Raw genomic sequence first — 13,653 nt, forward strand, 5'->3', positions numbered from 1 at the left:
TATTTATAAAATAATAATAACTTTATCTTACAAAGGATTTAAATCGACATTTTCTTGGACAAAAGTAAAACTTACCTTATAAGATTAAATGAATAGATTTTAAATTATAATTTTTTTTTTAAATAACGCATAATAGAAAGTTATTAAACTTTCTACATAAAAAATGAAAATATATATAGTATAAGGTATCTAATTAAACATTGTAGAATTAAAAGTATACAATCATGTACAAAAGAATTTTCATACGTCTATTGTTGTTAACATTACATAAATTACATTGCATGTTTTGCATAATGAAAATTATTTAATTTATAACACAATTGACTTTTTAATGCGATGTCAGTGAACTAAATCTTAATGATAAAAAGTATTACAAAATTTAATATTATTCAATATAATTTTAACTTTTAGCTTTTTATATTGTATGATTTATAAAAATCTCATTTTCGATAATAATTTTTTCAATAATAATGGGTATTTGATAAATTTCATATTCAATACAATTTTTTTACATATGTTATGCAGGAGATAAAAGAGAAGATAGAAGTACATAACGAATATTAAGATATTTCAAAGCACACATAAAAATCCATTAATCTTTTATGACTTTTTTAATGATTTTTTCAATCAATTTTAATTCGATTATATGCCATAATAGACATTAAAAAATAATAATTTTAAATCCATTAAAAAATTTTTATTAAATTTGATAGGTAAAAATCTAGTATAATTTTAGAATAAGAGAAAGAGAGAAATCCTTTTAAATATAAAAAACATGATTTTTTTTTTAATAATATGCATTAGTTTTCTTAAAACTTAAAAATTATTAATATAAGATTATTTCAGATTTAAAATTTAATAATAATTAGATTAATAAAAAAAATTAAAAATATTAATAAAACTTATGTATATAATGTGTATATAAAGAAATTGAAAAATTGTTAATTTTCAGTTATAAATTCAAAAATGTATTATATGGTTTTAACATAATAAATTTCTAATAATTTACGTTGTGTTTTAATAAATCTTGAATAAAAATTTAAATATAAAAAAACTTCAATTATAGAAAATAGAATTAGAGAAAATAAAAAAAATTAAATTTATTTTATTGAAAGTTAAATTTATTTTATTAAGCTTATATATATAATATAACTTTTTATGATTTATTAGAAGTTTGGAGATAATTTAATGTATGTGTTTTTACGAATTATAGAACTTTTTATTATTGCTTTTATAAAATAGAGAATTATTAATTATAAAACTTATTATTTTTTCTTATCTTCTCATTGTATACACTGTTGAAATAGACATATTCTTATATTAGAAAATATATCATACTGTTTTGTTTAAAATAAAAAGACATTCATTTTTACTTCAACTTTTTGATTAGTTTAAATTATCGACTTCAAAAGCCACTTTAAATAATTGAACTCGTTTTTAAAATACGTCTGGATATCGAAAATCCATATCCAATCGGTAAAAGGTTAACGACAACGTCTCTCGACAACTCTCGACGTGAAAAGTTTATAAGCGGAATAGAAGAACCTGCACGGCGTTTTTCCGTTATTTCGAAAAAAATTTCTGCAGGTTTATGTCCATTTGTGGCGCTCGTTGTTCTTAATGAAGCGGACGGATAATTTTTGAAAAATTACCACGCAATGGGTGAATACCCGCCACGTAGCGGCGAGTTGAAATTTGCGCAAGCGAGCGGACGAGAGAGAGAGAGACATGAAAAAAAAAGGGCCGAGCCAGCGAAATATTTTGCGCCAGTCAGTGAAATATCTGTCGGTTGCCGGCGCGACTGTATCTGGTTAATTGTAGCCTTCGTATCGATCTCCTCTCGAGAATGCGAAAGTGCCGCGGGATCGAGTCGCGCGATAATGTTCGCAATTTCCAAGCTACCGCATGCAAACATTTTCGACCGCTCAACGACAATTGGCTTTTGCTTTCCCAATGCCTATGCATTTGAATATTCAAAATATCGCGAAAATGTGATAATGCTTTTCGACCATGTGTCAATATGTATGTGCAAGCCAGCTAAACTGTACGGTTATAACGTTAATCGCGTTAACACGCGATCACTGGCGAATGTTTAATGTGCTTTCAATTAGGACTTGATGTCCTATTTGTTGCCAACACCGCCAAATATTGACCGCTTATTTTACCGTATTATTCGCATAAGAAACAAGGAAGATAACACGACCTGTTGAGTACAATGAGTACTCGCGATAATATTATTTTTATATAATATTATATTCAAGACAAGATGATCTCCGTATTATACAAAATTTAATGTAAATTGTCCGAGGTTTGGGTAAAAAGCTTTAACTAAGCGAATAATTAAAAGACTAATAAATTAATTAATGAAAAATATCAATCGGAATGTAATCGCATCGTACAGGAGGACACCGCGACACCGTCGGTCCCGTAATATGCATTCCCGTGATATTGTCGCGATGCCGAACGCGTTGATCTGATAATAAAAACAACGGAATTGGACTACGCGCATTAAATTGAATTATATGTGACCTGTTGAAATGAATTGAATTCCAGCAAGACCGACGCGTTATTCCGTGCGGAACTGTTCGGCGGATTCGTGGCGGCCGCCCAAGTATTTATGCAACATTTACGATCGATTAATGCGCGGAGCCATAGTACGAGAATCGATATACGACCGTCCCGCCAAAAGCCATTAGAACTTTATATTTCCGCCATTTTCTCCGTCCGACATTGGCCGGCATGCCGTATTGTCGTGAGCTCGCTCTTCATCTCGGCTGCCAATATTCCAATGGCAATAACGCGAATAATGCCGACCGATTTTTCATCGCGAATGAATGCGAAATACGTCAATGCTCTTGCGTGAAACAAGATGACTTTCATTTATTTCTCATGGCAATCAACAACCGTATTTCATACTAAAAATTCACAGATGAAACTGATAATTATACATGAACGAGTTTGTATAACTGACTTCTCGAGATAGAAGCCTAGATATAGCCTGTATAGAATGATTTTCAAACGTAAAGTATACATAGGCTACGTTTCGATATTCACTGCCAGTACTGAAAATCTATAATACATATAACATAAATTATATATTTTCAGTACTGACAATGAATATCGATACGCAGCTAATGTGAATGCTGGTTTTCAATTGTTTAACTTCTGGAATTTTCAATTTTTGATATTCAGCTTCGAATGTCCAATAAACTGTCGAAATTTTATTTTCAAATAATTGATGAATTAATTAATAATTGATGAATTATATTGATGAAAATTAGATTAAAACATTATGTAATTTTATCTAAATAATATAAATTAAAAGACAAAAATACAAATATTTTCTTATTTTAACGCAATATCTATTACACTATTTAATAAAAAATGACTTTTTCTTTGAACACCAGACTAGTCATTTCCTATAGTTTTTTGAACGCTGAATACGAATTCAGTTTCCAAATTGCTTCATCACGTTATAATTTTAAGAAATTTTCAGTTAAGTAAAAAAGAATTATTTTCACATATTTTGTCATATTATAACTACAATATGTGATATATTGGAGAAATTTATTACAATCAAAATTAAGTATGTCATTAGAACTTTCAACTCACAAAAAGAATTTTTTGTGTCAGCTATTTCAGTTAATAAGATATTTATGTTAAATATAATGTTTTTATTGCGGAAAAATTATTGCGGAAAGATCGGATGACCAAATAGATTTTAATTATATTTATTTAAACTTAACAGTTGTTTAGATCGCTAAATATGAACAAAAATGGATTTAATATGGCGGATACTAAAACTTAAAAAATATCTGGATTGTTGCAAAAATTTATGTATAAAAGCTTTTCATAATACTGAATACGAATCCAATGTCAAAATTGATAAATTCAAAATTGATAAAATTAATAATAAATGGTTATAACGGATAGCGAAATTAATATGACGGATGGCAGAAATAATATGCGGATGATAGGACATTTTTTAAGTTTTGACAACCGTTATATTGAATCTACCATTTCGAATTTGTTAAGTTTAATAATTTTTTAGATTTGTATTCAGTGATGTGATTGTAAAAAACCCTTAAATTTAAATAAACATAATTGAAAGCTGTCTGATAAATTATTCATGATTTAATTCGCAGCTTTTCTAATAAATCTTTTACTTTTGCATAAATATTTTATTAATCATAGCTGACAAAAAATTCCTTTTCAGAATTAAAAACAACATACTTCTCCAACGTCACATATTACAGTTATAATATGACAAAGTACGTGAAAATAACTTTTTTTTTTAAACAACTTTAACTGCAAATTTCTCCAAATGTGACGTGATGGAGTAATTTGATAACTGAATTCATATGCAGCACCCAAAAAACTACGAGAAATAATTCGTTCTTGTAGTTTTTTTCTTTGTTAAATAGTTACTCATTACTGTTAAATTTTTTCATTCCAAAAATTTCACATCCAAAATCTCATACATAATTATTATTTGATTGCTGTTTGATTCATACTACAAACGCGAATATTACGACAGGAAAATGACTGTTTATCATTAGATGTTTTACATTCAAAAACTTTATACAATTCGAATGAAATTAACGTTTTCAAGGAAAACAGTTCGTGTTTATCGCGCAAATTTACCATACCATAGATTATTAAATTTTCCGAATTTACATACGGGACGAATAACATATATCGTAACTCTAATAACTGGCATAATGTAAAACTAATAGCAATGCCGGTTTATACCGCAAAACGTTATACTCGTGTTTTCATCCGCAGTCGTTAAACAAAGTCCGCATACATTTTACGTGGATACTCGCACATAATTTCCCGCGTATGGCCGCTATTCTCAGAAAGCTCCCTCCGCCATTTGCTCACACCTGAAGGGCATCAAAATGTCTACGATATTAATCGCTCGCTATCCATTAGCAAATGGGCCCCGAGCGCGCGAGGGGTTTCATTCGCGCGGAGGGAACGTACATGCGAGCTATTAACATTAACGCACCCTTTCTCCGCCGTTACGTAGCAACGTAATTCTGTGCGCATAAACTATTTCGCGCGCGCTATTGTTTAACGCATTTCCGGAACGTTAAAAGTCATGCCAGGAGATTTAAGTGCGTGATAACGCTATCGCCGACGTCGATTAAAAGCGCGCGCATGCGCGTGCGCGCGCGTGACGACGATGAAAAAGCGATAGATAATAAGTGGTCCAATTTTCTTGTAACTCGAAGATTGCCCGATTAAAAAGCGAATCGCGCTTCCGACAACTGACGGCGAGAATAATCGAACTTTATATCGGAAAACGGAAAATTCTGCGAATAGTAACTTATTAAAAATTACATGGCTTCCACGTGCGGTGACATTTCTAGGACAGAAATGGATCATAATCTCTGTGAGAACATAAGCAATTAAATTTGTCACATTAATTATCAAGTAAGCGAGTGCCAAGTAATTTCTTTTTCATTGCTAATACTTGGAAATATTTATTTTCTTATTATTATGAAATTTAATTATTGATGTTTATTTATTGATCAAATAATGTCATGTGGATTTATTCGTACATATTAAGTATTCAATAATTCTATTGTGGTAATGAATGTACTAAAATATACTCTTCTGTCAATTTTCTATGCATATCGATAAATAAATACATTATTTATATATACAATAATAAATTATATGTCATAGTGCGTTTAATTCATCTTATTTGTTTATTTTGAAAATCTATTTATCCGATTAATGATTAATCAAAATCTATTACTATTTGAGAAATTTTATTATCATTTGAGAATAATTTATATTGCAAGATCCAATAATTTTTAACTTAATATTTTCTTTTATATGACTGTACAAACTTTATTTAAACGATTATATTTTTATTTAATTTTTTTATATAATTATTTATATTTTATCTATTTTAAATTGCAAGAAAGATATTTATTTGAACAAAAGAAATATTTATTTATCGAAACACTATTCAGATAAATTCACATTTCATTTCATTTTTCACGCGTCTTTTTCTTTTTCCTTTTTATTATTTGAAAATTGTATAATATAATTAAACAATTTTTATGCTAATGTAATGAAAAAGTGAACCTAGCTAAATGTGTAATTAAAATGTGTCAAAGATTTAAATAATTTATTGATAATATTATTTATCATATTTTGCGCTGTTATATGACATCATATCTTTTATTTTTCCAGGCAATTCATTTCGTAATTTCCAGTCACGCACATTGGTTAATCAATACGTAAACAATGGCTCACATAATATCTGATAAAAATAATAAAAAAAGAAAACGAAGTAATAAATATCAACATGGAAATAAAATAGAAAAACAATCGGAGAAAAATAATATCTGCGGAAAGTAATGTTGAACAAAAATAGTCTTGATCTCTAAATATCTGGGAACGTGGGGTTTTTTTGGCTCGTCTAATAATGAAACAATTTATGATTGTTACAACGGCCATTATGCACTTGGAGAACATACGTTACCGATTTATACTTATCTCCAACTGCTGGAATATCGTGGCGTATACGGGCGATTATACATGTCGTGGCAATGTAGCGTCGCGTCGCGTCGCGTCGCGTCGTGTCGCCTCGAATCAAACCAAGACCCATATTGTACTTAAGGTACAACATAGTTTGCATAGCTCCGTATGTATGCCGCGCAGTCGAATCATAGCCTGCATATATCAGCCTAAATGCACATGTGCCATGCAATCGGTTCATTCGCCCGCATCTTCCTAGAGAGATGCGAACACTACACTAACATGAATTCTGTTTTAGAGAGGGAGAAAGTCTGAATTAGTCCGATTTGTCTTAAGTATCCTGATAAGATAAAGATCGATATCTTTATGTCAAAACGAATGAGATAATGAAATTATATCCCTTAGTTAATCTTGAATAGCCTCTTTAACAGAATGCTATTTTACTGGACGGATGGCAAAACTCGTCAAAAAGTTTATTATTAAAATATGTACAAAAGAGTGAAGCGGCGCACGTAGCGGCCATTTTAAAATGTGACGTGTGCTTTTTGCTATTATATCTGTATTTGTTCGCGTATGTCATTATCCGTTATTTAATTTCATCTGATTGCGAGTCATCTACGACTATTCCCGTCTGTTTTCTTCATGTGTCAATATTCATGTGCTTTACCCACATATCGTGTATGCTTTAGATTCCGTGTTTCATGTGAAAATGTATCCGGGTAATGAGAACTTGAGTATTCCCCGAAAGTCGAGTAATTACTCGGATGCGCGGTGTATCCGGGTAACCGGATATCGATATCTCGAGTTTAAATTCGTTGCTCCTTCGCCAAAAGTAAAATGCCCTTTAGCTCTCAAGAGAATACTATTGTGCTATTGTGAATAATTATTAAAACATTATTGGAAGATAAAGAAAATACGTTGCGCACAGATTATGGCATACACAGATGTGATTACAGATGATACAAAAGGATGGTTAAATTAAAGATATAAATTATTAACAAGTAAATCACGATGTCAAAATAAATAAAATTAAAAATTATAACAATACATAGATATAGGCCGAGTACATGTTAACTAACAAACCACAACGCGAAACATGGCATTTCCTCGGCAAGCAGAATCTTGGTTGCTAAAGTCTTTTTTAATATGAAATAAATTCAATTAATTATATTACCAACTACATGCCGCTTTGGTTTAGCAGAAAGAATTTCAACGTAATGGCTCTATAATAATTCGATGATCAATATTATTGATATCGATTAAAATCCCTTTTATTATCCCTCCCCCCCCATCAGAAATAAAAATTATAAGATCCAATTCTACCGAGTAATGCCGTCTATCATCTTATTGTTTAAAACTTATCTCGGCTTATTACGTACTTGTTAAAATAACCGTTGAAAATACAGTCATGGGCAGTTATGACGTATGGATACTTAAAGGATCGCCGAAGCAAAATTTTATCGCGTTCTACGAAACATTGCGGCAATCATCAATTTTATTACGCACCACCAGTGCATCGACAAGTCAAGTGCAACCTGATATATATATATATATATATATATATATATATATATATATTTCCCAGTAGCGAATACCCGCCGTGAAAATAATGCCGGTTTTTCCCACGCGGCCAGTTTTTCGTAAAGAGTACACATGACCGAGCCGGATATTGGAATTTTCAATGTCCTGTGTCTGCGGCAGGGGGTGGGCAGCTATGGAAGGACCTGGTGCATCGGGGTGCAACGAGCCGCGTGATTCATCGCGGAACGCAGCGCGATGCAAGTTCGGCGTGCATGCGTCGTTGCACATTCAACACCGGATTTTGCTTCTTCCAATATTGTCCTTGCTCGCGAGTTATGTTTTATTAATTATCTCTCCGGGCAAATAAAATTCCTCTCTAATTTCGCGTCCGTCAATTCCGCCGTCTGTCTTTTTCCGCCGTGTATAGTGTATTATATATACGTAAGCGCCACATTTAATTACTTATATTGGAGGCATCAGCGAGATTCCATATGTCCAATTCATCCATTATGCAAATGAGAGATTCCGTATACGTGTAATATTACATATGTAACATAAACACCGGCAATACAAACATATTTGTTTGCCGTTCAATTACAGCTTCTATTTCAGCACGGTAAACATGTAAGAGCTTATTAAAAAAAAAATTTAATGTTGATACTGCAGCTTTGAATATAAGATCGAATACAAAATATTTACTCTTCACATTTTATAGTGTTCTCTAAAATATATGAGAAGTTTAATTTTATAGTACGAGGAAAATACTTCGCATAGGAAAAATAAGTTAATCTACATAAAACAGAGTTGCTATTAGCATTAGTAAACTAAACCTGCACATTAAATTTCATGTGTAAATTACGTTAATGATGATACGTTATGATATGTGAAATTAATCCAAATCCTGGACGAATAAGAATATAAACTTCAGGATGACCAAAGAATCAGAATAGATGTTGATATAGAATAGGGTCCCCGAGGAATCAAAAAATGTTGCATTTAAATTTCGATCAGTTAATAATATAGTAATAGAACTCCTGCAAGAACTGGTAGAGATAATAATAATAATACTGCTGTAATAAGAATAGATCATACTCATAGAGGAATTTTATCTAGCTTGTGAAATTTATATGGTGTATATTTAAAATTATTGAAATTAATAGTACCTAGAATAGCTAATGACAACTTTTTGATTTCTTAACATTACAGAAGTAATGTCTGCAAAAATAAAAATTTATACATTTATATATTAATTATACAACATTAAATGGCAAGTGTACTGAGAGCTGAGAAATAAAATGAAACATTTATTAAAATTGAAAATCAGAACTAAAATCTGGTATATTAAATTGTTTTCATAAACAAAGCGATAACACAAAGATATTTTAACTACATACATCATTGCGTGGCTGACTGCTTTTATATGAGATCCACTTAGGCACTTCCGTTATACTAAAATTAAGTGTGAAATATATGCATTAGCTATGCATATGTGCAAATTAAAAGTCCGCATACAAATTGAATGCGCTTTATTTTCATTTGTGATGCCTGTCCGAAAGATGAGCTCGCTTAAAATAAAAGTGCCATGAAATTTTACTGCATTCAATGTATAATGCACTTTTTTATTGAATCTTTTTCGTTCCTTCGCTATCCCCATTCTATCGCACTTTATGTAAAATATTTCGCAATATGTCGGTATTTTGACTATTTCACAAAATCGTCGGGAAATATGTCATTATTATGAATATTTAATGATGACATTATTAAAATAAAATCGTTGCTATTCACTTACAATTCTTTTCAGAATTGCGATATTACAATTTGTAATACTTTTAAACATTATTCATCGAATACGATATCTTTCTCGTTATGTGTTGCGCGTTAATAAACTAAATTTAGTTCTAAATTTATTTATTAATAATTTATATATATATATATATATAAAATGTATTTAGAATTATATTATTGTTACATAAACAATAAAAATAATTATAATTATTTTTATTATGTCGTGTATTATATGTCGTATATTATGTTATTTTGTAAATAATAGTAAAAATATTTTATTATACAAAATTTAATAGCATTTAATATTTTAATAGCATGTTGCAAAAAATTAATTTTTTATATTATGTTTTATTTTTTTATTTTATGTTTAATTTTTTTAAATAATTTCTTTCATTCTCTCTCTCTCTCTCTCTCTCTCTCTCTCTCTCTCTCTCTGCATAAAAATGTACGAGTATATGTATTTTTTAAATTAATATTTATCATGATATTTATTACGATATTTATTACGATATTTATCATATAAATATCTATAAAATATTATATTTATATTTTTAATTTCAATTTTTACGTAAACTTTTTTGTATACATATATGTGACATAATTTTTACAGATCCATTACATCAAATTAAAATGTAAAATTTGTGTATTTGATGTAAAAATAATTTAACAATTATTATGTATTCTATGAAATCATCAAATTAAAATGTAACATACTAATATGATTCACAGCAACAGAATCCATACAATGACACAATGACACATGCAACATTAATTTGTAAAATATGAAATATGTATCTAAACTATAGCAGGCAATCTAAAATAATTAATTTAAAGAAATAGTTATTATATAATAATAAAGAAATAATTATTGCTGAAAAATGACTCGTAACTGATAATGAAACAATACTTTAATTTTGTTTCTTTCTATGTTATTTTGATTTCTGTTGCAGATAAATAAATCGCAAAATATCTATTTTCCGTCAAATAGTTATCATTTTAATAACTATGATATGATAGTAAAATTGTTATAATTATAAGAATTTATAATTGTTATAACATGATTATTATAATTGTAAAAATCGATTAGTTATACAAATTCATAATTATTCGCAAGAGTTAATCGCATTTTGGGAGATAATAATAGATACACAAAGCAGATTATATCGTTTGAATATCTCCAAGCAAATGATAACAGTGTGATTATATATACGCTATATGAAAAGCGTTGTGTATCAATCGAATCATTATCATAAAATATTTAACTTATTATAAGATAAATTACGAAAAGATTACGAAATTTTATTATTTGTATTTTAAATTTGTTGAATATCAAGGCTAATGTTTATTTGAAGAATAATTTATTTTGATTTAGAATATTAGGATACAATGTATCATTATTAAATTTTGCCAAACTGTTATATTTTGAAAATATATATATATAATTGTAACAAATAATTTCTCTTGTAATTTTATTATGTCACAAAGATAAAATTGATGAAGATAAAATAATATTAAGATCTTCTATTTTATCTCTAAAATATTATTAAAATTATTAAAATATTAATGATTATTAATGATGTAATTTTTCTTGTAAACGATTTTACCTTACAATGAAAAATAGAGCTAATTTTATTTTTTTAATATGGAAAAAAATGTATATATATATATATATATATATTTTTTTTTTTTAATCTTGCTTTTTTGATGCATGTTGAGCTGTAATGTATTATGCGCAGTGATTTGGTGCATCCCATAAAAAGGAATGCCAGTTTGCGTTGCAACAGTGAAACTGATTAATTTATTGCCAGTCGTAAAACATTTGCAGTTGCAAATTTCAGCGTTACAACGACGGTTACATGACATAAAATGTCAGCATTGAAATTTTTAATTGTATTGGACGGTCACACTGAACGAATGTTAATTGCTGAATTGTTTTTATGCAGCATTTACTGAATAAATATAATTTACTAAATAAAAGTTGTTCACGTATTTATAAATACATTAGATGTACATAAAATCAGAGAGAGAGAGAGAGAGAGAGAGAGAGAGAGAGAGAGAGAGCGCAATTATATATAAAATATTAGATTGTGTAGTAGATTATTACACAAAGTTATTTAAGCTTATTTACATCATTAATACTTCAATTATATCACAAGTCACGTTTATATTGAATGTTACATCGAAAAAATCGCGCGTTATATATGAGATTTAATCCTCTGTGTTACTCAGCATAATTCTGAAAGATTAATTATCGCGCTGTCATCCTGAATATTACGTTTTATACGCCTGTTACGATTTAATACTTCACTATTTTTGTAAATTGGTTGTTGCGATGTTAGATTAAATAACAAAATAAAATTGCAATGAAGAAAAAAATGGTTCGAGACTGCGGTTAGCTCGATAGCATTTAATTATTTGTTATGTTCCGCAATACCTTTTTTTATGAATTTCATACAATTTCTCTTTACGTCTGCAATGCATTTATAAGAAAAACATTAATAAAATGTTGTGCAAATGTTGCAGCGCAAAGCTTTATAATTTGTTGAAATATTAAAAGGCAAACGGCAAAAATAATTAATATTTCATTTTTCTTTCCTCGGTTATATAATTTTCAGTTATTTTCGAGGAAGTTGTAGGAATAATCGAGAATAAATTGCATACGTTTATATATATAAAATTAATTTGTGATATAAATTTGCATTTCTTTCACATTTCCACATTATCTCTTTCAAATCTTTTCGAGAACAAACCGATGTGATTTTTGTCGCATTAGTTGACTCTGAGAAAAGTTAATTATTCCAGATTATCACAGGCACGATACAAAGAGTAAAAAAGATTCTCGTCGGAATATTGTGTAAAATCATTTTTCAATTACCGCGTGCTTAATCGGCGACTGCCTATGATAATCTGGAATAATTAGCAGAATCAGAATCAATTAATGCGATAAAATCACTTTATTCTTACAAAGATTCAAAAGAGATAAACGGAAATGTGAAACAGATATAAATTTATATCGCAAATCAATTTTATATTTGTATCAAATACAATTTAATAAGTACATACTCGTCTGCCTGATAAATATGTTCTAAGCTACTTTTTGGGACTAATTGATTTATATTCAGCTATGTATGTACACTTTGAAATTATTAGTGCAAACTCACATTTGTGCGCATATACGCATATACGAATTCAACGAGGATATTCTTAAAAAAAAAAAAAAAAAAAAAAAAAAGAAGCGAAAGTGCAAAAGGTATTCGCGAGACTACATTTACACGTAGAATTTTTATACGGATCGATCTTACGGAATACCGTTTCAAAGGTAGTGTTGCGTAAATACGCTATTAGGGATGGGAAACGGAGGACGCGTGAACGCGTTGCGTTTGCAACTCATCGCCGCCTTCTATGCCGATGTTTCTCCCTTTGTTCGCCACCTCGCGAATTTCCTCCACCCTTCCCCGAATTCCCTCGGCACGCATAACTTTACTCACCGTTCCCCCGTTTCTCTGCCGTGTTTCAGGAAGATGCGGGCACGGATCGCCGTGCGAGCAGCTCTGCTACGAACTCCACGACGGCATGTACGAATGCGACTGCAGGGACGGGTACATACTTCATAAAAATGGATACAGCTGCGCCGGTGAGTGTGACTCCGATTCGATTCCTTATCTCACTTTGCAATTCGCATTCATGGCAGGCGACATCTTTGATTTCCCTAATAAAATTTTGCGTCGCGCTGCGCCGAAACAAACTTTTCGATGCGACGGCCGTATTGTTTCCGAAGCACCCGCGCCGACTACCGTTGAATATCTCTCTCTTTCTCTCTCTCTCTCTCTCTCTCTCTCTCTCTCTCTC

General features: G+C 30.0%; 1 protein-coding gene across 2 annotated transcripts in view; it reads left to right on the top strand.

The window, feature by feature from the left end:
* The window catches only part of LOC105427284 (pikachurin), a 111,385-nt gene that overhangs the window by 5,346 nt on the left and 92,386 nt on the right, over positions 1-13,653 (top strand). Inside the window, exon 2 of one of the 2 annotated variants that reach the window (XM_089078502.1) lies at positions 13,322-13,438. The exons of the other annotated variant lie outside the window; for it this stretch is intronic. Coding sequence (XP_088934628.1) covers positions 13,322-13,438 — 117 coding nt within the window. The remainder of the gene's footprint in view (positions 1-13,321; positions 13,439-13,653) is intronic. 2 annotated transcript variants of the gene reach the window in all.

This window comes from Pogonomyrmex barbatus, unplaced genomic scaffold (genome assembly GCF_055798465.1).
Source record: "Pogonomyrmex barbatus isolate J1 unplaced genomic scaffold, ASM5579846v1 scaffold23, whole genome shotgun sequence".
NCBI lineage: Eukaryota > Metazoa > Arthropoda > Insecta > Hymenoptera > Formicidae > Pogonomyrmex > Pogonomyrmex barbatus.